The sequence below is a fragment of the Capra hircus genome, chromosome 20, assembly GCF_001704415.2.
Source record: "Capra hircus breed San Clemente chromosome 20, ASM170441v1, whole genome shotgun sequence".
Lineage (NCBI taxonomy): Eukaryota > Metazoa > Chordata > Mammalia > Artiodactyla > Bovidae > Capra > Capra hircus.
The window spans coordinates 14237505-14261532 of NC_030827.1; the positions used below are offsets into that span (position 1 = coordinate 14237505).

The 24028-nt window shown below is 35.0% G+C and overlaps 1 protein-coding gene across 1 annotated transcript in view; it reads left to right on the plus strand.

Annotated features, from left to right (window-relative positions):
* ADAMTS6 (ADAM metallopeptidase with thrombospondin type 1 motif 6) overlaps window positions 1-24028 on the plus strand; it is a 284847-nt gene that overhangs the window by 192601 nt on the left and 68218 nt on the right. The window contains exons 15-18 of the mRNA XM_005694638.3: window positions 13237-13339; window positions 19624-19757; window positions 21398-21521; window positions 22020-22100. Of these exons, the coding sequence (XP_005694695.1) occupies window positions 13237-13339; window positions 19624-19757; window positions 21398-21521; window positions 22020-22100 (442 nt within the window). The remainder of the gene's footprint in view (window positions 1-13236; window positions 13340-19623; window positions 19758-21397; window positions 21522-22019; window positions 22101-24028) is intronic.

Below are 24028 nucleotides of genomic sequence, written 5' to 3' on the forward strand. Positions count from 1 at the left end.
TGGTACTTTTAATCCATTTCTATTTAAGATAATTATCAATATGTATGAGCTTATTACGATTTTGTCAATTTTCTTGTGTTTATTTTGTGTAGGTCTTTTACTTCTCTTATGTTTCTTGAAAGAGGCAACTTAGAGAATCTCAGTCTGTAAGATTTTTAAATAAAGCGAGCTGTAAAATTGGTCTGACCACTCTCAGCAGCAGCATGACCAGCCTACAGGCCAAAGCTATCACACAATAGACTCTCAGGCTGGCTGTCTACATCAGGGTGTATTAGATGTGTAGTATGTTCCCTGTATTAGGAACCTCTGGCATCTAGACAAAGATTCTTTCTATGATATTCACATCATGATTTCTAGGACAGAACGGTAGGTAAAGACAATAGCTGTGGCAGGAACAATGAATATGCTTCTTGCCTTGAAGCTACTGAGAAACTAAGGGATTGAACCCAGGTCTCCCACATTGCTGGCAGATTCTTTACCAGCTGAGCCACAAGGGAAGCCCTAGAAGGCATCTGTTAAAGACAGGATAATTAGATGAAGTTTGGTCTCATCATTAAACAGGAACTTCAAGAGAATATTTGGAATCATAAACTAATCTAATAGACATGGTCTTACGGAACTTGGTTTTGGAGAGCAGAGCTTTATTGAAGCTGTGATGCTGAGGGTTCACTGGTTGAGGACAGTTGCCCTCTTTGGACTTAAATGATTAATAAGGTCCTGACAGTGTTTATAAATGAGCACAGGTAGGAGCTAACATGATTATCCAGTAGTGCCATTATGAGAAATAAAGATCCAGATATGTACTCAGTCTTCTAAAAGTGTTTACTTAAGTATTGCTAAAAAAATACTTTATTTTGTATATGGAATCTCCTTTTTATTGGAATAAAAGAATACTGACTGTTAAGCAGGCATTTCTGCTTTCCTGAGAAACTTTTCACTGCAGTCACTTAAAACTATTACATAAAATGTTCTAAGAGGGTAAAAATTGGTGTACATAGTATTTTAAGTAGAAGAATTTATATATCAGTGTGTTAAATATCAAACGATTTTTGTCATGGGTGAAAAATATACCTACATTAAGGTTATAAGCCAAACTTTCTATCATCAAAGCCTAAAGAGGAAATATTAGCTACAGTATAAAGAACTTTTCTACATTTCTAAAAAGAGCGTTCTGGTATTGTTAGCTATTTTCCAGAAAATCCTTAAGTTTTTCTTTCCATACTATTTGTGATTTGCCTGTCTGCGTGAAAATGTGACTAGGATAGAACTTCTGGTGAAAAACCTAAGCTCCACCTTGGTTTGGATGAAATCATATTATTCTCACATCTTGAGCATCTCATTTCCTCCTTCATTTTATGCATCAAAACTATAAAAAAAATTATGGAGACTAAGGATTTTCCAGTTCACCTGTGGTCTGTTCTAAAATTTAAGCATAGGTTATGTAGTACATGGGTGTTTTTTCGGTCAGCTTTGCTAGAGGTGCATGCTGTCTGCAGTTCTTTACTTCCATTCATTGCTTAAGGTCAGTTAAATGGTGTTATTGCCTTGGTTGTGATACACAGGAAAAGTATAGCCTATATTCAGAGGTAAAACTATAGTGAAAGAAGTATGGACTTTGGATTAGAATTGACTTAAATTTAATCCTGGTTGTTACTATTTCACCCTGGCAAGATACCTAACATCACTAAATTTTTAAGGAACACCTGGTATAAATAGAGTATAATTATATCAAACTTGCTGGTCTGTTTGAGAATTAAAAGAAGTAACACTTTAATTAGGCTTCCCAGGTGGCTCAGTGGTAAAGAATCCACCAGCCAATGCAGGAGACACAGGAGATGACGGTTTGATCCCTGGATTGTGAATATCCCCTGGAGTAGAAAATAGCAACCTACTCCATTATTCTCACCTGGAAAATTCCATGGATAGAGGAGCCTGGCAGGCTGCAGTCCATGGGGTCACAAAGAGTCATGTGTGACTGAGCACACACACTCTAAAACATCTAGGGCTTAATCCGTATTCAATCAGTGCAGCTATTACTGTACACATTTGTGTTTTAAAGATTACAAAGTACTTTTATATATTTTTAAAAGTACTCATTAAATCTTCAAATCACTTTTATAATAGGGAAAGACAGGGTTGGTGTTTTGTTTTGTTTTGTTTTGTTTTTCTGACCTTGCTGCGTGGCATGTAGGATTTGGGAACCTGTGCCCCCTGCATTGGAAGCACAGGTCTTAACCGTTAAACTGCCCAGAAAAGTGCCTTGTTTGTTTGTTTTGTAAATATTTTTATTTTTTATCATTTTTTTTAATTTTTATTTTTTTAATTTTATTTTTTATTTTTTAAATTTTAAAATCTTTAATTCTTACATGCGTTCCCAAACATGAACCCCCCTCCCACCTCCCTCCCCACAACATCTCTCTGGATCATCCCCATGCACCAGCCCCAAGCATGCTGCACCCTGCGTCAGACATGGACTGGCGATTCAATTCTTACATGATAGTATACATGTTAGAATTCCCATTCTCCCAAATCATCCCACCCTCTCCCTCTCCCTCTGAGTCCAAAAGTCCATTATACACATCTGTGTCTTTTTTCCTGTCTTGCATACAGGGTCGTCATTGCCATCTTCCTAAATTCCATATATGTGTGTTAGTATACTGTATTGGTGTTTTTCTTTCTGGCTTACTTCACTCTGTATAATTGGCTCCAGTTTCATCCATCTCATCAGAACTGATTCAAATGAATTCTTTTTAACGGCTGAGTAATACTCCATTGTGTATATGTACCACAGCTTTCTTATCCATTCATCTGCTGATGGACATCTAGGTTGTTTCCATGTCCTGGCTATTATAAACAGTGCTGCAATGAACATTGGGGTACATGTGTCTCTTTCAATTCTGGTTTCCTTGGTGTGTATGCCCAGCAGTGGGATTGCTGGGTCATAAGGTAGTTCTATTTGCAATTTTTTAAGGAATCTCCACACTGTTCTCCATAGTGGCTGTACTAGTTTGCATTCCCACCAACAGTGTAGGAGGGTTCCCTTTTCTCCACACCCTCTCCAGCATTTATTGCTTGCAGATTTTTGGATCGCAGCCATTCTGACTGGTGTGAAGTGGTACCTCATTGTGGTTTTGATTTGCATTTCTCTAATAATGAGTGATGTTGAGCATCTTTTCATGTGTTTGTTAGCCATCCGTATGTCTTCTTTGGAGAAATGTCTATTTAGTTCTTTGGCCCATTTTTTGATTGGGTCGTTTATTTTTCTGGAATGGAGCTGCATAAGTTGCTTGTATATTTTTGAGATTAGTTGTTTGTCAGTTGCTTCATTTGCTATTATTTTCTCCCATTCAGAAGGCTGTCTTTTCACCTTGCTAAAAATATGGAACGCTTCACGAGGAACTAAAGCTTAGCAATAGGCTAGTGCCATGGAAAGGATTCAATCAGGCATAGAATTTCCAGATGCTGCTCTAGCCTTCTTTAAAAAGATGGAACCTTTGGGAGGTGGGTATGGCAAAGTAAGCTCTGAGTTTAGTCACCTTTGACATTGTCTTACTTCCAGTCTAACCTTAACCTGCAGCAGAACCAGATAGCTGAGAAAATTATGAAACTACAGACCTTGCCCCCAGGGAAAGGTATGGGGTAAGTGATGACAAAGTACAGAGTTGCTCTATTAACTAACAGTGTTATAACTGTGTCCCAAGTTATAATTAGAAAGCAAACATGTATCAACCACATTATTCTTATAAGTATACTTCAATATACTTATAAAAGTTTGCTTTCATGTATACATATGTATGTATGTGTCCATATATATATATATATATATATATAAGATGGCAAAAAATAGCAGAAGCAGTGTCATTAACCTTTAGGTTAGTATGAATTTTATAGTGTGTATCTTGTTTTGAGAAATAAAGACTAGCTTTAAGCATAGAAAAAAACTTGCTTGTTTATTTTGTTCTTTAAAGAGACATTTCTAAAATCACTCAGTAAAAATTTGATTCTTAACATTTTTACAGGCTGAGAAAAGGGTCATGCTATGGATAGAAGACATTTAAATAAAATACAGGCTATACAAGGCATATAAAAACAGCTTTAATTTTGAAAACTTGTATAAGAGACTATAATATCAAACATGAGATTGAGACTTAAATTTTTCTAGACAATGTAGGATTATCAGACTTTTGTTTTCTTCAAAAGTAAAAGTATAGTGAAATTGCTCCCGTAAAACCAGGAACTATTTGGGAGAGAAAAGATGAGAAGTTTACATTTAAACTGGGATTGATATTCCAGTGTTCATCACAGCACTGTTTACAATAGCCAGGACTTGGAAGCAACGTAAATGTCCATCGTCAGACAAATGGATAAGAAAGCTGTGTAATATTCCACACAATGGAATATTACTCAGCTCTTAAAAAATACATTTGAATCAGTTTTAATGAGGTGGATGAAACTGGAGCCTATTATACAGAACGAAGTAAGTCAGAAAGAAAAACACCAATACTGTATATTAATGTATATATATGGAATTTAGAAAGATGGTAATGATGACCCTATATGCGAGACAGCGAAAGAGACACAGATGTAAAGAAGAGACTTTTGGACTCTGAGGGAGAAGGCAAGGGTGGGATGATTTAAGAGAATAGCATTGAAACATGTATATTATCATATGTGAAACAGATCGCCAGTCCAGGTTCGATGCATGAGACAGGGTGCTCAGGGCTGGTGCACTAGGATGACCCAGAGGAATAGGATGGGGAGGGAGGTAGGAGGGGGGTTCAGGATGGGGAACACATGTACACCCATGGCTGATTCATAAGAATGTATGGCAAAAACCACCACAATATTGTAAAGTAATTAGCCTCCAATTAAAGAAAAAACTGGGGTTGAAATGATTTATTACATATATTGAACACTAAATTTAACCTTGGAAATGCCTTTGTGATGTTTTTAATGAGATAATAAAACAGTTCCTGATAATTAAGAAATCAGTAATTTTGTTTGGAACTTATAAGAGAGGCATGTGGTATCTTTATGTATATGACACCTGTCTGGGTGAACGAACAGAAATATGTCCCTTTTTTACAATCCCATGTCAAGTGCATGCCTTGCTAAGCAAAGCAAGAGTCAGAATCCAATCTCCACTTCTGCTTCTTCAAGTAATAGGATATAAGTGCCTAAAAATATGTTTCTATTGTGGAGAGAAAGAACATTAAATTTGGGCAATGTATAAAGTTGGTCTAGTGTAATAGTGAGGAGATACAAGTGCATTTGGCATGCATGTAAGAAAGAAAGAAAAAACAGAAGGTGGAAAAGAGAAAAGGCCAACAGAATGCTCATTTTGCTGTTTTTCCTGAAGCTATAGGAATCCTCCTGTCTTCCTAGCCTTCCCATCTCTTTTAGGAAAAAACGAGGAAAGGGAAAAGGGGGGAGAGAACAAAGTTTTTATTCTCAGCTTGCTTCTCACTCTTTATTACCCGTAAAACAGAGGAAGTAAAGAGTCTCTTGCTGAGGGTGAAAGAGGAGAGTGGAAAAGCTGGCTTAAAACTCTGTGTTCAAAATCATGGCATCCAGTCCCATCACTTCATGGCAAATAGGTGGGAAAAAAAGTGGAAACAGTGACAGACTGTATTTTCTTGGGCTCCAAAATCACTGCAGCTGCTGAATGCAGCCGTGAATTTAAAAGACACTTGCTTCTTGGAAGAAAAGTTATGACAAACCTCAACAGTTTATTCAAAAGCAAAGATATCACTTTGCTGACAAAGGTCTGTATAGTCAAAGCTATGGTTTTTCCAGTAATCATGTATAGATGTGAAAGTTGGAAGGCTGAGCACCTAAGAATTTATGCCTTTGAACTGTGATGCTGGAGAAGACTCTTGAGAGTCCCTTGGACAGCAAGGAGATCAAACCAGTCAATCCTAAAGGAAAACAGTCCTGAATATTCATTGGAAGGGCTGATGCTGAAGCTGAAGCTCCAGTACTCTGGCCACCTGATGCAAAGAGCCAACTCATTTGAAAAGACCCTGATGCTGGGAAAGATTGAGGGCAAGAGAAGAGGGCAACAGAGCATGAGACGGTTGGATGGCATCACTGACTCAATGGACATGAGTTTGAGCAAACTCCACGAGATGGTGAAGGACAGGGAAGCCTGGCGTGCTACTGTCCATGGGGTCACAAAGAGTCAGACACAAGTGAGTAACTGAACAACAACAAGAAGACTTAATTCAGTATTTGCAGAATTTTCCTCATTTGCAAACATATTGGGATGTATTGCTCTTGAAAGGTAAGGGCATTTGGGGTGTATTTTGCAAACAAAAGAAAGAAGGCACAAAGAGATCCCAGGACTTTCCAAGGTCACCCTATTTTTTGGAATAAAACGAAGATTTCAACCCTAGTAATAGAAAAGTCCCAGGACAGTTTGTCAGCGAAAGCTGAGATTTCTTTTTATAGCACTTTTATGCCCCAATGAGGAGAAAGCAATGGCACCCCACTCCAGTACTCTTGCCTGGGAAATCCCATGGATGGAGGAGCCTGGTGGGCTACAGTCCATGGGGTCGCGAAGAGTCAGACACAGCTGAGTGATGTCACTTTCACTTTTCTCTTTCACGCATTGGAAAAGGAAATGGCAAACCACTCCAGTGTTCTTGCCTGGAGAATCCCAGGGACGGGGGAGTCTGGTGGGCTGCCATCTAGGGGTTGCGCAGAGTCAGACACGACTGACTCGACTTAGCAGCAGCAACAGCATGCCCCAATGAATTACTTTTTCTTTTGTTTTAGATTTATCTACCAATAAAAAGTATTGTGAAAGGAGATTCTTGTAATCTGTCAACATGATTGGAAGCCTAAGATAGTCCATAGAATGTGCTAACATACACATTTCTCTAAAAAAAAAAAATAATGAAAAAGATGCTAATATTGTTTTTTTTTGTATATTTGTAAATACTAAGATCAAAAGATACTGAGGCCTGCTTTCTAGATTTATATGGGGCCCTGCTGATTGCTTTTTAGAAGGAGAGGATGCTTGATTAGTGTTAACACTAGGAAGCTGAAAACCTGTCAAGCTTTACATAATAAATTTGTTGCCTATGCCTATTTCCTGTTATGGTTTTGACATAGTGTCAACATTTATTATACTCAAGTAATTTAAAAAACATTGCTCCCTAAACTTGCCATTATGCTTAAACAAAACAAAAATATATTTTATGGAATTTTTCCTTAAGAGATTACTCTTTTCTTTGATCTTTCTCATTCTTTGCAACCAGAATATACAACTCCTCGTAAGCTTATTTCTAATCAACACAAATTCAGAGCGTCCACTGAAGGAAACAGTTAAATTAAAAGATAACACTAGCTGATATATTCTAGAAACAGAAAGGTATGGAATCAAGTCCCCAAGTCTGCTGCAGTTTCCAATTTACAAGACCTTCCATCTTCCATGTTTTGTGAATTTCCCATATTCCTGCCTCAGACCCTTTGCATTTAATGTTTCCTGGAACACTCTTTTAAAGATATGTACATAAGTCATGTCCTCAATTTTTTAACTCTCTGCTTCAGTGCCACCTTATCAGAGAAAATTTTTCTTAGTCTACCATTTAAAACAACGTCCCCCAACCTCCACCTAACCACCATCTTAGTACCCTGCATTATTTTTCTTCTTTCTCATCTCCAGTTAACTACAGTGAGCTCCATGAAAGCAGGGACCTAATCTGTTTTGTGTACTGCATTATCTCCAGAGCCTAGATCTTATGTGATACATACAATATTTTTATATATATTTGCTGAATATAAAGACCCCTAAGGTCAGTTCTTGGTGCCTGGTTTTAAAAGTACTAATGATAATTTATTATGTCCCCATAAGAAAGCCATCAAGGTCTAGATACCTTTCAGTTAGGGATTAGATTTGTTCAGAAGAAAGGCACAAGACCACTGGGTTATGGGAAAACAGATTTTGGCTGAAAGAAAGAACTGGATAATAATTGTGGTCATCTGAAAAGTATTTTATCTTTCTATGGATTATACAGAGTGTATGACCCCTATGGGGATAATTGTACAGGAAGTTTAAATATTTTATGCAAATTATATTATAATCTGACATCAGTCTTTAAAGTGTATGATTCTGTATTGACTCAAAAATTAATAGGTGAGCTTGGTTCTTCTGCACAATGCTGACATACAGATGTTAACATCCTGAATCAGGGGTTGGCAAATTGTGCCTGCTGGGTCAAATTTGAACCATCGCCTCTTTTTGTTAATAATATTTTAGTGGAACAGAGCCCTATCATTTACATATGGTCTGTCTTCTTTAAAAAGGGTAATGGCACATCTGAGTAGTTGTAACAGATTATATAGGCTCCCCAGGTGGTGCTGGTGTTAAAGAATCTGCCTGCCAATGCAGGAGACAAGAGATGTGAGTTCAGTCCCTGGGTCAGGAAGATTCCCTGGAGGAGGAAATGGCAACCCACTCCCATAGTCTTGCTTGGAGAGTTCCATGAACAGAGGAGCCTGTTGGGCTACAGTCCCTGGGATCGCAAAGAGTCGGACACATCTGAGCAACTAACAATGTATACTGAAATATTTTAAAAGAGGGAAAGATTCCACTGGATTAGTACACTGGAAAAATAAAATGTTTTTTTAGTTGTAAAATTCCCTGGGCATCTTTTATTTTGGTCAGTAACAAGCAGTCAGACACTGATTTCAAAGAGTCAGATACAACTGAAGCAGCAGAGCACATTCAACAGAGATTATACGGACCACAAAGTCTAAAATATTTACTGTGTGGCCCTTGACAGAAGTTTGCCAGCCTCTGCCTTTAACCAATAAATTGCAAAATATAATCCAAGGAAACATATCTCTATTCAGTCTCCCAAGTACCAATACCACTACTATCATTTCCTCCTCTTTCTTCTCCTCTTTCTTTTCTCATTATTCCTCTTCTTCATCATCATCATCATCATCATCATCAACTGTAGTATCTGTGAAGATCCAACCATAATAATATGAACCTCTGAATATTTGAATCAAGTGAATTTAATGTAAAGAATTGGTTACATGAATAATGGAAGAGGGTGACAAGCCCATAGATCAGCATCAGCAGAAAGATACCACCCCTCCTACTAGAAAAACAGGAAGGAGGTAGTTTTATTTCATGCTAGAGACTGAAATCACACAGCTGAATCTGGAACCATAGGATTGAGGGTAAGGGTGGCTGTTTGATTTTGGAGCCACAAAAGTATTCTTCTTCTGCCTAAGATGCTGCTGGAGGTAGAGAGGAAATGAAATACCCTGGCTTCTCCCACTAGTGCCTTCCACTGCCTGAACTCAACTAGAAGTCAACTGGCATAGAATCCTATGAAATAGAGCCTGCAGATTTGTTCCCCTGAAATAAAGAACAGACCAAGAGGAGGGTGCAGAATGAGTCCAAGGATGCCTAGACCCAAGATCACACAACTGCTAATAGTGAGTGCTACCACTATCAGGTAGCAAGCTCCAGGAGTTGGTGATGGACATGGAAGCCTGGCGTGCTGCAGTCCATGGGGTCGCAGAGTCGGACATGACTGAGCGACTGAACTGAACTGAACCACTGCCAGGTACAGAACTAACAGTTTACATAAATCCTCACCTGCAGAGTAAATCGTAGTATCATCCCTAGATTATAGATGATACCTGGAAAGTTAAGTACATTGCTGAAGGCGGTAAATGAAATAAATCAGTTAGAATCAAATCCAAGTCTGAAAATTCATACTTTAACCCTCTCATTTTACAAATAAGAAAAAAGTAGTTGGAGCAGATAAACTTGCAGCTGGTAAAGACAAGGCTAGGTCTAGAACCCAAGTTACTCCTATCAGGTTTTTGTACTTTGTAAGAGTGACTTCACTTTCACTTTTCACTTTCATGCATTGGAGAAGGAAATGGCAACCCACTCCAGTGTTCTTCCCTGGAGAATCCCAGGGACGGGGGAGCCTGGTGGGCTGCCATTTATGGGATCATACAGAGTTGGACACGACTGAAGTGACTTAGCAGCAGCAGCAGAGCTAAAAACCTATGTTGTTATTGTAGCATTTACAGAGTCCAGTGGAAGCCCCTACTCAGATGAAGGAAGTGTCTTTGCACATTGAAACTATTACTAAGCAGACTAATATAATTTATTCAGTTGTAAATTGGGATTATTAATTATAACCACCTCAAGAGTGGTGAGACAGCTTATAATAGATCTAGAGACCTCTGAACAGTATGCCATGGAATAGGTACTTACTAAATGCTTAGAAAAATGTAAGTATGTATTGTTATTGTTAATTTTACTATGCTGACCCTGGGAATGGTTATCACAAGAAAAGAATAGGTCAGAAATCTTATGAAATGTTATCCAGGTATGTCATTAAACTAATATTCGTCTTTTGGACTTTTCACTTCTCTGCTGTTTAGGATAATAGTTACACAGATGGTCAAGAATAGGATTTTTGTGTTTCTTTTTTTTTTTGAAGTGAGTGTCCCTCAACTTCATTTATGATTTCAGGGCTTTTTTTTTTTAACCAATTTCCATCTATGAAATGTTAACTTTTATCCTTCTATACAGTTCCTTTCTTTCATCCAGGATGGGCTTTATCCAACTATTCCAAAAATTGACCTTTTCTTTTCTTTCCCCATGGCTTTACTTGACTTAATTCTTTTTTTAATATTTATTTTTATTTTATTTATTTATTTGGCCATGCTGGGTCTTAGTTGTGGCACACAGGATCTTTTGTTGCAGCGTATGAGATCTAGTTCCCTGAACCTGGCTCCCCTGTGTTGGGAGTGTGGAGTCTTAGCCATTGCACTACAGAGAAGTCTTGGCTTCATTCTTAATAGAAGTCTGTTTTCTTTCTTAACCAGCTCAATTCCTATAATATTTTAATATTTTATAATGTTATAAAGAATAAGTATGTATGGTACTTTTATTATAATTCTTGTGATGCATTCAAGATTTTCTTCCTCAACAAATATTTCCCTGATTCATTTGACACTTCGATCTTTCACCTATATACAGCACTTGTAGACAACTTATAATGTGCTGTCATATACTTATTGCCTCAGATAGGATTGTAGTTTTTCCCTTTTTATGCTTTACTCCAAATAGATTGAAAGACATGTCTGGATGAAGTTTTAGGTGGTTGGTGCTTTACAAATACTTAAATATTGTGTGAAAAGTTGTATTTCAAATTACTTCTGTTTTTTAAAATTGAGGATATTTTCTTTAAAACTAGTCTTGCTGCATACAAAGCCACTGATAACCTTGGTCATTTTCTGGGGTTTCTTGAAAATGTCTTGTAATGGAAAGCATTTCTTTATTCCAAAAATTAGCACACCATGAAACAAAAGATGGTGGAAGCATATCTGTCTAGTGTGATGCATTGCATAGCCTATGTGAATAGTTCTTTTTCATTTTTTTAAAGGGCAAATATGAAGGATAATTTGATAAGTAAAACCATTGGATTTAGCATTGCAGTGTCATATTTTAATGTGCAGAAAATATCTTAAAATGCAAGGCTCATAACAGAATGTAGACCTGCTGCCTCTATTTTCAGAATCTGAGGCTTTAAACTTGATACGCTAGAAATTCAAACCTCAGTTCAGTTCAGTTCAGTCGCTCAGTCGTGTCTGACACTTTGCGACACCATGAACCTCAGCACGCCAGGCCTCCCTGTCCATCATCAACTCCCGGAATCCACCCAAACCCATGTCCATTGAGTCGATGATGCCATCCAACCATCTCATCCTCTGTCATCCCCTTCTCCTCCTGCCCTCAATCCCTCTCAGCATCAGGGTCTTTTCCAATGAGTCAGCTCTTCGCATATAGCAAGTAATGATGACCTTGCACACGTTTGCACATTGTAGCCTTATTATTTTTTGCACTTGATTTAAAGGACAATAGCAATGTACTGATCTCAGGAAGCTGTATTAAGTAAATGTAGAGATCTAAGGGAGGGTAGTAAAATGTCCTCAAAATGATCTCTGAGAATGTAACATATTTGTTCATAGTTGAGAATTTCATCTAATGACTTGTTTTTTTCTGTCATGTTTAAGGGAAATATTTTCTCCATCCCTCTTTCAAAAGCAATATATACTTGTCATGTCCAACTCTTTGAGACCCCATGGACTGTAGCCTATAGCTTATCAGGCTCCTCCGTCCATGGGATTTTCCAGGCAAGAGTGCTGGAGTGGATTGCCATTTCCTTCTCCAGGGGATCTTCCCGACCCAGGAATCAAACCCGGGTCTCCCACATTGCAGGCAAATGCTTTACCATCTGAGCCACCAGGGAAGCCCAATTTTAGATGCTACTGGTACAGAACTCTAAAGGATAAGTCAAATTAGGTCATGTTTCCTTAACACTATGAGAAGTTATATTTTTAATTCTTTGTGAACTTCAAGTTTAGGATGGCCCTAAATAATGTGGAATTTGGAATCTAGACCTAGCTAGATTGATTGGCAAGATTTTCTTCTCTAAAAAACTTAGATAGAAAAAGCATTCCAATCTTTTAAAAACAAATAATCCTCTCTTTACTCTCTCAACATCCTTCTCTTCTCCAACAACCAACACATGTACATGTTTTGAAAATTTAGTATTTTATTTTCTGTGATGTTAATAGATTAAATGTAAATCTTAATAAGTCCAAATTCTTTGATTTAAAGGTGTTTACACTTGAGGCCTAGGATTTTGCCCAGTTCATTCCGCATCTCAAAATATGGTTTTTGTCAGGACTAGACAGTAAACAGCTATAGTAGTTGGGATCCAAACCTCAATTAATAGTGCTGAATGTCATGTTACAAACCTGCCTCTTGATTTCTTAAAGAGCTGGGATTGGTTGTGGCAGCTGGACCTCAAATACTGTTTCCAAAAAGGGTTTTGTGTTTTAGTGTCTTCACCTAGGTTTTACGTCTGTTTATAAGGAGACACCTAACGGATTGATTGCAAAGTGGACTGTGACATGCATCTGAGTGTGAAGTTATATGGAAACTGTCTAACACTTAACTGTGTTTAAATTACTTCAGTTATTTCTTCCATGGCTAAGATTACAATTCAGACACTTCAGTCAGAATACTGGTTGTGAAACAGTAAAGCAAATGCCAGAATTGTAGCCCAGGAATAAGGGAGTGAGCTAATGTGTTGGGTGTTCAGACATTTTTAATTTTAGGGGCATTGTCCCTTGGTTTTGGTATTTTTCAACAATCATGCTATTTATTATTTTATTTTATTTTAGCCATGTCCTTTGGGGGCCCGAGATTTTCGAGAGAAACAGTGTGCAGACTTTGACAATATGCCTTTCCGTGGAAAGTATTATAATTGGAAACCCTATACTGGAGGTAATGTATAACCTGGCAGAGTTTTCATTATGCTTGAGAGCTTTGCAAATATAAGAGAATATATAAATACAAACAAACATACCCATACATTCATATACAGACTAGTAAAAATTAATGTTTACAAATCAAAGCACGAAAGTGCTCTAGTACTAAAAAGGTCTCCTGTAGTTTCCCTGTAGTAAAGTTAATATGTTAGTACAAATGATCAGAAATCATTTTTTAAAACCTAATTCTATTTAGGTACAGAGTTCCTAGAAAGGTTGTAAATCCAAATAATATTTCTGAATTATTCAGACTTCCTTGAGGTGTATAGACATTATGATAATTTATAATATCAAATATTTGGAATTATCACCCTGATATAAATCAGCTCAAAAGAAGCTAAGAAAATGTGTTTCTCTCTTGGCCAAAGGCGAAGGATCTTTCCACTGGTGATTATTGTTCTTTTTTTAGGGAAACATTTCTTACTCTAATTTAGGCAAGCATCAGACGCTAATTGCTTAGTAAGCTCAAGTTTTCTTATGGTCCCAAAACACAAACTAAAATTTGTTTAAATTTTCTCTTAGAAAAATAAAATGTACTCTTAAAAACAACTTTTATTTATTGTTTTTCTAACATCTTACTTTTTTTTTTTTCTCTCTCTCTTGGCTATACCATGCAGCTAGGGGATCTTAGTTCCTCAAGCAGGGATTGAACCCAGGCCCCAGTAGTGGAAGTGTTGAGTCCTAAGCACTAGACCGCCAGGGAATTCCCTCAACATTTTACTCTGAAAACTTTCCAACACAGAGCAATGTTAAAATAATTTTGCAGTGACAACTGTATACCCACCACCAAGATTCTATGATTAATATTTTAATATACTTCTTTATTACATGTATAGTCATCTCTTTATCCATTCATTAATTTATTCTGTTTTCAGGTGCATTTCAAAGTAAATTGTAGTCATCAGTATACTTTCCTGTCTAAATACCTCAGCATACATAAGATTAACTGCAGTTCAATATTTATTTTTCTTTTGAGGGAAGATTATGTACAATGAAATTATGAGGGAAGATTATGTACAATGTACACAGATCTTAACCTACCTAACTGTACTTTCCCTGAGTTTTGACAAACACATGCACCTATAAAACCTTACTGAGTTACAGAACATTACCATTGCCTCCAAAATTCTCATAGTCTTCATCCTTCTTATTCAGCAACTGGCTCAACCTACTTACAAGAGGCAGCCAGTTCTGATTTTTTTTTCCCCCTATCAGTTAGTTTTGTCTGTTACAGAACTTTGTGTAAATAAAATCATGCCATATTTAGTCTCATGTAAGGCTTCTCTAAGCCTGATGTTTTTGAGATCTATCCATATCACAGCAAATGTAATTAGTTCATTCTTTTTTATTGCTGAGCAGTATTCCATTGTACTAACCAGTTTGTTTTTCCATTCTGCTATATTGTTTCTAGTTTACAGCTGTTATCAATAAGCTGCTATAAACATTTGTGTTTGTCTTTTTATGGGCATAGTTTTCATTTTTCCTAGGTAAATACTTAAGGGTGGGATTTCTAACCCATAGGATAGCTGTGAGTTTAGTTTTAAAAGAAACTTGCAGATGTTTTTCCGAAGTATTATACCAAGCACACTCCCACCACCAGTGTATGAGAGTTCTGTTTGCTCTTCATCCTTGCCAACATTTGGTGTTTGCAGTCTTCTTCTTGTGGGTCTATAATGTTGTCTCAAGGAAGTTTTAATTTGCGCTTTCTGATTATTGAATGTGTTGAGCACATTTTCATATGCTTATTGAGCATTTCTGTATCTTCTCTTATAAAATGTTTGTTCGAATCCCTTGCTTATTTTTAAATTGGTTATTTATCTTTTATTTTCAAGTGGTTCATTTATAAATTTTACAAGTATTTTTTCATAGCTTATGATATTTTGGATGAATGTAAGATTTTAATTTTGATGACTTCTAATTTTTCAGCTTTTAAATATTTTATAGTCATTGTGTTCTCTGTCCTGTCTTAGAAATCTTTGCCTCCCTTAACTCAGAAAGATATTTTCTTATGTTTTCTTTTAAAAACCTTATGGTTTTGGTCTTTAGATCTACACTCTAAAAATAATTTGGGGGTATAATATGTATTTGTAGTATGTTTACAGACTATTTTGTTTCATTGATGTATTTGTCAGTCCTATCCTGGTGCCATACTGACTACTTTAACTGTATAGTCTTAGACATAGCAAGTATAAGCTCCTCCTACTTGGGTCTTTTTTTCAAGAGCTCTTTGGGTATTCTGTTTTGCATTTCCACATAAATTTTAGAGTCAGTTGTTAATTTTTACAGAAGAACATGTTGGGCTCATGGTTGTTTTCCTGTTGAATCTATGCATCAATTGAGGGAGAACTACCTTGCTAACTATCGAGTTTTCCAGTTTATGAACATGGTGTATCTCTCCATGTTTTGCTTAACTTCTCTCAGCTGTGCTTTATAGTGTTAGGTTTAAGGTCATCACATCTGCTGTTAAATCTTTTCCTGAGCAATTTATGGTTTTGACAATATTGTAAATAAAGATTTAAAATTTTTCATTTTCAACAGTTTGCTCTAATATATACAAATAAGATTGGTTTTTATATATTAACTTACATATTCTGTGACCCTTCTAAATTTCCTTACTAGTTCTAATAGTTGTTTAGTAGATTGTTTAGAATTTTCTTGGTAAATAGTCTTGCTATCTGGAGATAGGTACTTTTTTTCCCAATCATTTTGCCTTTTTATTTTATTTTCTTCCCTTAATTAACTGACTTGGCCCTTCAGTAAAGTTTGTGCATGTGTCAATTATATGTGTTTTCATCTTTATTCTGTTTATAGAGGGAGTTAGTTGATAGATTTTGTAATGCCAAATCAACATTTGCTTTTCACATTAAACTCCAGGTGTTGATGACCTTTTTTATATGTTATTGGGCTTAATAGCTTATATTTAATTAAGGATGTTTACATCTATCGTCATAAGGAATATTTATTTGTAAATTTTTTCTTCTCATGGTTTTGACAAGTTTTGGTGTCAAAGTTAATCTGGCTTCCAGAAATAGAATTCTTATTTACTTTGGAAGAGTTCGTAGGTTGATAATATTTCCTCCTTAGAACAGATTTTACTAATTAAACCATCTAGGCTCAGTATTTTCTTTGTAAAAAGAATTTCTTTTTATTATAAACTCAACTCCATTAATAGATGCAGAGTTATTCACATTTTTTATTTTTATGTCAGTTTTTGAGTTTGTCTTTAAGAAATTTATGTTACTTCCATTTTGTCCAATTTATTGGCAGAAAACTGTCATAACATTCTCTTATTATCCTGTTTAATATCTGTAGGATCTGTAGTGATATATATACTATTGTATTTCTGATATTGATAATATGTATCTTCTCTCTTTTTCTTGATTAGTCTTGCTTGAAGTTTATCAATTTTATTACTCTTTTCAAAGAAAAAAAGCTTTTATCCTTTTTTCTAATTAGTTTCTTGCTCTTATTATTATTTTGGTTGAGGGGTTTATTTTGCTATCTTGCATTCCCCAAATTCTATATATTGTTACTTCCTTCAGTTAAAAATATTTTCTTATTTAAATTGTAATTTCTTCTTTGGCCCATGTATTATTTAAAGCTATGTTATTTTTATTTCTAAATAATTTAAAATTTTCTCTAATTTTTGGTTAATGATTTATAATTTATTTATATTATGATCAGTAATAGTCTAAATGATTTAAGTTTTTTTAATTAGTTAAAATTTGTTTTATGATACAGCTTCTTGTCCAGTTTGATGTATGTTCTGTGTATACTTGAAAAGGATATATTTTCTCCAGTTGTTGGCTATTGTGTTCTATATGATCATCATGTCAAGCTGACATAATATTTTTCAGGTCTTTTATATAATCTTTATGATTTCCTTCTGCTCTGGTTTTTAAATTAGTTCCTGAGAGAAGTGTCTTAAAATCTTCCAAGTATTTTACAACTTTTCTTTTTATATGTGGTTGAAGTTTTTGCTTCATGTATTTTGAATTGCTTTTATTAGGTACATATACATTTGGAATTGTTTTGTCTTACTGTAGAAGTAAGTCTCTGAAATAGTTCACAGATTTAATCACTAGCATCTTAATAATTGTGTGCTTAGTAATTAACCCTAAATTCATAATGAGCTTTAAATGAAGGTAACTGATAATGTAACCTTCCATTCAGATAATCATCTTAAATCCCTGCTTGAAATAGTAGCATTACCTCTTCTAAAAACCTATTGTAGTGGAGGAAGCTGAACACATATTCAACAATAAAAGAAGAATAAATTTATTTGTATTATTATCATATAGTATAGTGGGCTAAGGAATATACCATAGCATTTATATGTCCTGCCTATGAAATACTACCTTACGTAATTAATACTAAAATTATATAAATAAAAGATTCAGGTTCTCTTTTTAAAACCTGATGTGTAAAAGCTGCATAAAATTCCAAAGCATTACAATAAAGAGATGGGGAAAGAACTATATTGGGTAGTAATGAAAAAAAACATTCCCAGTAAGATCTGTGGAAATTTAGAGCAATTTTATTCACAAGAATCTTATATAAATAAATATAGTACCTTCATTATCAGTTCAGGAAGAAAATATTTTATTTATTACTTGTTATTTCTGTGCCTAGTACAGCAAAATGTATCATTAACCTAAGCCTAATAATAACATCATAAGTTATGTAGAAGTTCTATAGCCTGTAGACACTGAAAATGGAAGAAAACATGAAATTAAGCCAGAAGTTGTAAACTGGCAGTTCAGGAACCGTTTTTACTTATATATATGTTTTAAACGCCACAGTATTTTTGAAAACTTTAAATGAGTTACCAAGAAGAGTTTATAGTTTTAAAATCTAGGTTTTTATCTTCTTTTGGAAAAACAGAATGTCTGGCAATATTGGGCCATCTTCTTACATGACAAACGTCAACTGTAACAGTGATCTTTAATGGATTGTTCTCTCTTATTGTCTCCACCACTCAGCTGGCTTTTCCTTTACTTCACCCTGTAGAGACCTGGATTCTACCTTTACTAAGACCTAGGCATATCATCTTCCTGCCTAATTTTCTTGTTTAGAAGTAGTCTTTTTTATTTCAAAGATAAATTTTATAAGATCATTACAATAAGACCAAAGTAAGAGTTCAAAAGAAAGTATTTTAAAATAATTATGTATTTATTAATAGCTTTTTTATGTGCAGTTTTGAATAAAAGTAAATTCATATTTATTGCTACTTTTCCAGTATACTGAGAAGTTATGCACTCTGCTTATTTTTTAAATTGCTACTATTTATATCTGTTTTTACCTCTTTCACATCAACCTTGAAAAATACATACAACCATTGAAATACAGATTTCAGTGACAAAATAAAAATGCTCAAGTTACTACATGAATTTATTCACAATATAAAATCAGATTTTTAATTAAAGTTTATTTTAAAGTTTTTATTCAGTTTATTTAAGGTAAAATACATATGATGCTATGCAATATTTCTTCAATTTATTGATCTCATAGAATTATTCAAATTTAATATATTTTAATCTTTGATTTGCTAATCATAAGAATTTATCTCCATGCTAAAGCCATATTCATGGAATATATTTATTTTTATGTTTTTATTTTTTATTTTTTTTTAATTTTTATGTTTTTATTTTTTACTTTTTGGCAGCACCAGGCAGCATGTGGGATCTTAGTCCCCCGACTTAGCCCGCGCCCCCTGCAGTGGAAGCGCGGAGTCTTAACCTCCAGCTGTGAGGGAAGTCCCTGATATGTTTAAAACAGGTCTAAGTTTAATTTTACAACTACCATATCTCTGCTTGAAGTACCAGTTTTTGTATCATCTTCAGTAACAAGTGATATCATTTGCATAAGTTTGTATTTATCTTACGAGATCATTCTCAAGGTCTTCTTAAACTTTTTTTTTTAGTTTTTAAAAATTGCTTTTATTTCCTCCATTTCTTTTCAATATTCAGTTACCTCCACTATGATCCCTTCTGACCTAAAATATACTGAAAATATATATATGGGAAATACCTGAAATTTTAAAACTGTAATATTACTCAGCAGATCCTCCGTCAAGTTGCACAAGCAATACAAATAAACATGAAATTTTACCAAAGAAGGCAATAGAACAGAGAATGATGTCTATATCAATCATAACTTTGCCATGGATAATATTGAATCACTGTTCCTTACACTCCATTTACTTTTCTTCTACTATCTCTCCATTTATTACTCTTCCAGGTGGGGTAAAACCTTGTGCATTGAACTGCTTGGCTGAAGGTTACAATTTCTACACTGAACGTTCCCCTGCGGTGATTGATGGGACTCAGTGCAATGCGGATTCACTGGATATCTGTATCAATGGAGAATGCAAGGTTGCTCAGATTTTGAATCTCATTCCATTTTGCTGGGATTTTTGAGGCTGTTGTCTCTTTTTCTCAGATAGTAGCTCCTAATTAATACTGTGCTAATTTTTAATAATGAAAGCTGCATTTTGGACTCATTTGATTTTCTATAAGAAATGTACACAATTAAAGGTAGAATTAGCCATTCACAAGCACCTTGCAAATGTGATTTATTCTGGTGTTCTAGTTATATTTATACGAATTGCTAGAACTATGAAAATATTTTGGAATTTAGTTTTCATTATTCTTATGTTCTGTTTATAAACAAGATGATAGCAAAAGAGAGGGAATGAGGATTCAATTCTTATTTGTATGGCTACTGTGTGTTCTCAATGAAAGATTATTTGATGTATTTCATAGCAAAATATCTTGTCAAAATGTAAACTAGCTATGCTCTTCTCATTCTGTCTTCTTTTGAAGCATTTATAGTAGTTTTTGATTATAGAATTAGTCTTACCTTTTTAAAGTGTTTACTTCAGATAATTAGCCAGACCAGTCAGTTGGAAATTGCAGGAGCAAATCCATGGTGTTTTCCTAGAACTGTGTAGGCATCTTATCGTAAGAAAAGCCACAAAAGCCACTGTTCTCTTAACTTTTTTCCTTGTCTGCTTTTGTTTTACCTTAAAGAGAAGCATAAACTGAATGCCAGAAACTGAGAAAGAAAAGATTTAAAAACAAACAAAAAACCATGTCTACTTTAATTAATCTTATAATTTCTTGCAAATTATGTCCTTATTAACTTGCCTCCAAATGTATCTTATGTATCAGATGATGCAGTGTGTGTTGTTATGTATCAGATGATACTGTGTGTGTGTGTGTGTGTGTGTATGTGTGTTTATATATTTACTTGAAAAAACACTTGTTTCTGGGATAGTATAAAAATGTTTTTCAGATAAAAAAGACCCAGACACAGGTTATATTCAGAGACTACATGCCTAGTTTAATGGATAAAAGACAAGTTACAAATAAAGTGCCAAAATATGCCAAAAATATAGATACAAACTGTATTTCTATGATTAAATGCAAAACAGAAAGGTAGGCTTTCAGGTTCTAAAATTACATGTTTACATCTCCTTTTTCTTTATGATAATTTTATTCAGCTGATGGAAACAGGTATTCACTTTTAGGGATTTACCCAGGCATCAATTCCACAACTAGTCTTTTCATTAATACTAACAATTGGATATCCTAAAGGGTCAGTGGTTTAGAAAGGGCAAACCATAATGCTCAGTAAAGACTCTTGTTATTATCACCCATGTTGTATAGGACCATATGCCATTTTTTCTGAGTTAATTGAGGTTATATATAAGAACCCATTGCCAACAAATTATAATATTTTAAGAATTGAAGCATGGTGTCTATAAATGAAGAAGAAATCTAGTCTAGAAATGTAGGTATACATTCCTGGGGAATCAGATTATTTTTCTTTCAAATTATATGTTGAGAAATGTTAGCTAGAATTACCAGAAAATGAAGGTAGAAGTGGTTCACATTTCCTGTTTAGATTTCCTTTACTGGAAAAGCAAGTAGATAAGTAAGTTGTATTCATTTGCTTAGTGGGTCCAAGAGTTCCTCTTTTTGACACACTGAATATTCTTCTCTGTTTTCAGCATGTAGGTTGTGATAATATTTTGGGATCCGATGCTAGGGAAGATAGATGTCGAGTCTGTGGAGGGGATGGAAGCACATGTGATGCCATTGAAGGGTTCTTCAATGATTCGTTGCCCAGAGGAGGTGAGTGTGTAGAAAGAACTCTTCCTCACACCTCTGGTGTACTTGAAGACAAATTACTTGATTTCCCCCTTATTTTAAAATTTTCTTTAGTTAAGTAGACAGTGATTTCTCCCCAAATTACTTTCAATCTTTTAAATATTAAATATGGCTTCAGATTAGTTATTTTAAGGAAATATTATTCTATTTCTGCTTGGCTTCATTTAGTAATGTTTCTTTAAGATGGGAATTCCCATAGAACCTGTGTTGAGGGAAAAAAAAACCATGAACCAATATTATATGTTTTGAGGATTTAAAGATATTTTTAGATGATTTAGAGAAAAATAATACTCTAGGTGTATTCATGAACCCAAAGGGAAATTTACTCATTACTTATAATTTATAAAGTGTATAGAAAGAATAGAAGAATAAGGAAACTTAACTGCTGAATGGTTACTAAACACTCATTTTCTGATGAAAGCTCCAGATGCTGCTTATTACTGGTAATCTTCTGTGTTCCAGGCTACATGGAAGTAGTGCAGATACCAAGAGGCTCTGTTCACATTGAAGTCAAAGAAGTTGCCATGTCAAAGAACTATATTGGTAAGTAGCATATTTTGCTAGATTTTAAATATTAATGAGGAAAAGCAGCACAGTATCAGGAAGGAAAAAACATACTGCTTTGAGGTAGAACACTTTGATGTTAAAAAAGAAGTTCCACATGAAAGAACTAAACAAAAAATTAGCAGTTTACACCTTACTCTTTATGGGTGGTTTGATGTTTTTAAAAATAATTTGCATAAAATAAAATGCGTTCTTTGTAAGTGTATAGTTCAAAGAGTGTTACAGTTATATGTGTGTGTGTCTATGTATCCATATAAATACTACAACCAAAATGTAGGACATTTATATGACTCCAGAACATTCTTTCCTTATCCTTTGCAGTCAAGTCTCCCCAGCCTTAGCCTCAGAAAACATTAATCTTTTCTGACGTATTATTGTTATTCTGACATTATTATATTACCTTTCTTTATTCTGGATTTTTATATTCACATAAATAGGATCATAACAATATGTACTTTTACATCTGGCTTTTCTCGTTCATAACAAATAATTTTAAATTCATCTATATTGCTGAGTGTGTTCAAAGTTCATTCATTTTTTATTGCCAAATAGTATTCCATTATATGATTATACACCATCATTTATTTATCCACTCATTTGTTGATGGATATTTGGGTCTTTGCTGTCTTCGACTATTATGAATAAAACTTCTTTGCACATTCATAGACAAGCTATGTATGGACGTGTATTTTCATTTCTCCTGGATAAAAAGCCTAAGAGTGAAATATCTGGTCATGTGATAAATACATATCTAACCTTTTAAGAGGGCTTCCTGGTGGCTTGGCAGTAAAGAATCTGCCTGCCTGTGGAGGAGACATGAGTTCAATCCCTGGATCTGGAATATCCCCTGGAAAAGGAAATGGCAATCCAGTCTAGTATTTTTGCCTGGAAAATCCCATTGTCAGAGGAGCCTGGCAGGCTATAATGAGGTCACAAAAGAGTTGGACATAACTTAGTGACTAAACAAAACAAACAAGAAAACCTTATAAGAAATTGATTGAATTAACTGTTTTAAAAGTGATTGTATCATTCCCACCAGGAATGTAAAAGAGTTCCAGTTGTTCTACGTCCTCATCAATTCTTGGCATTGTCAGTCTTTTTAACTGTACCCATAGAGATGTTTTTTGTGTGTGAAGTACCTAAACAAATATTTTGCCTATTTACTTTTTTTAAATTTATAAAGTTGTAAGTTATTTATAAATACTAGTTATAAATCCCTGCTCAAGTGTATGTTTTATGAATATTTTCTTCTAGTCTGTGGCTTGTTCTTAATTGTATCTTTTAATTTTGATGAGATATAATGTGTAAATTTTTTTATGGTTTGTGCCTTCACATCTTACCTTAAAATTTTTTCCTACCCTAAGGTTGCAAAGACTGTCTTCAATGTGTCTTAAATAAATTATGAGTTTAGCTTTTACATTTAGATATTTGGTCCATTTTGAATCTTTATGTAAGGTATGAAGTAAGGGTTGAGGTTCAGTTATTTTCACATAGATGTTCAATTGCTATAACACATTTATATAAGAAAATTGTTTCCCCCTTCAACTACCTTGACATTTTTGTGAATGGTCAGTTCAGTTCAGTCACTCAGTCGTGTCCGACTCTTTGCGACCCCATGAATCGCAGCATGCCAGGCCTCCCTGTCCATCACCAACTCCCAGAGTTCACTCAGACTCATATCCATCGAGTTGGTGATGTCATCCAGGCATCTCATCCTCTGTCATCCCGCCATCTCATCCTCTGTCATCCCATTCTCCTCCTGCCCCCAATCCCTCCCAGCATCAGAGTCTTTTCCAATGAGTCGACTCTTCACATGAGGTGGCCAAAGTACTGGAGTTTCAGCTTCAGCATCATTCCCTCCAAAGAAATCCCAGGACTGATCTCCTTCAGAATGGACTGGTTGGATC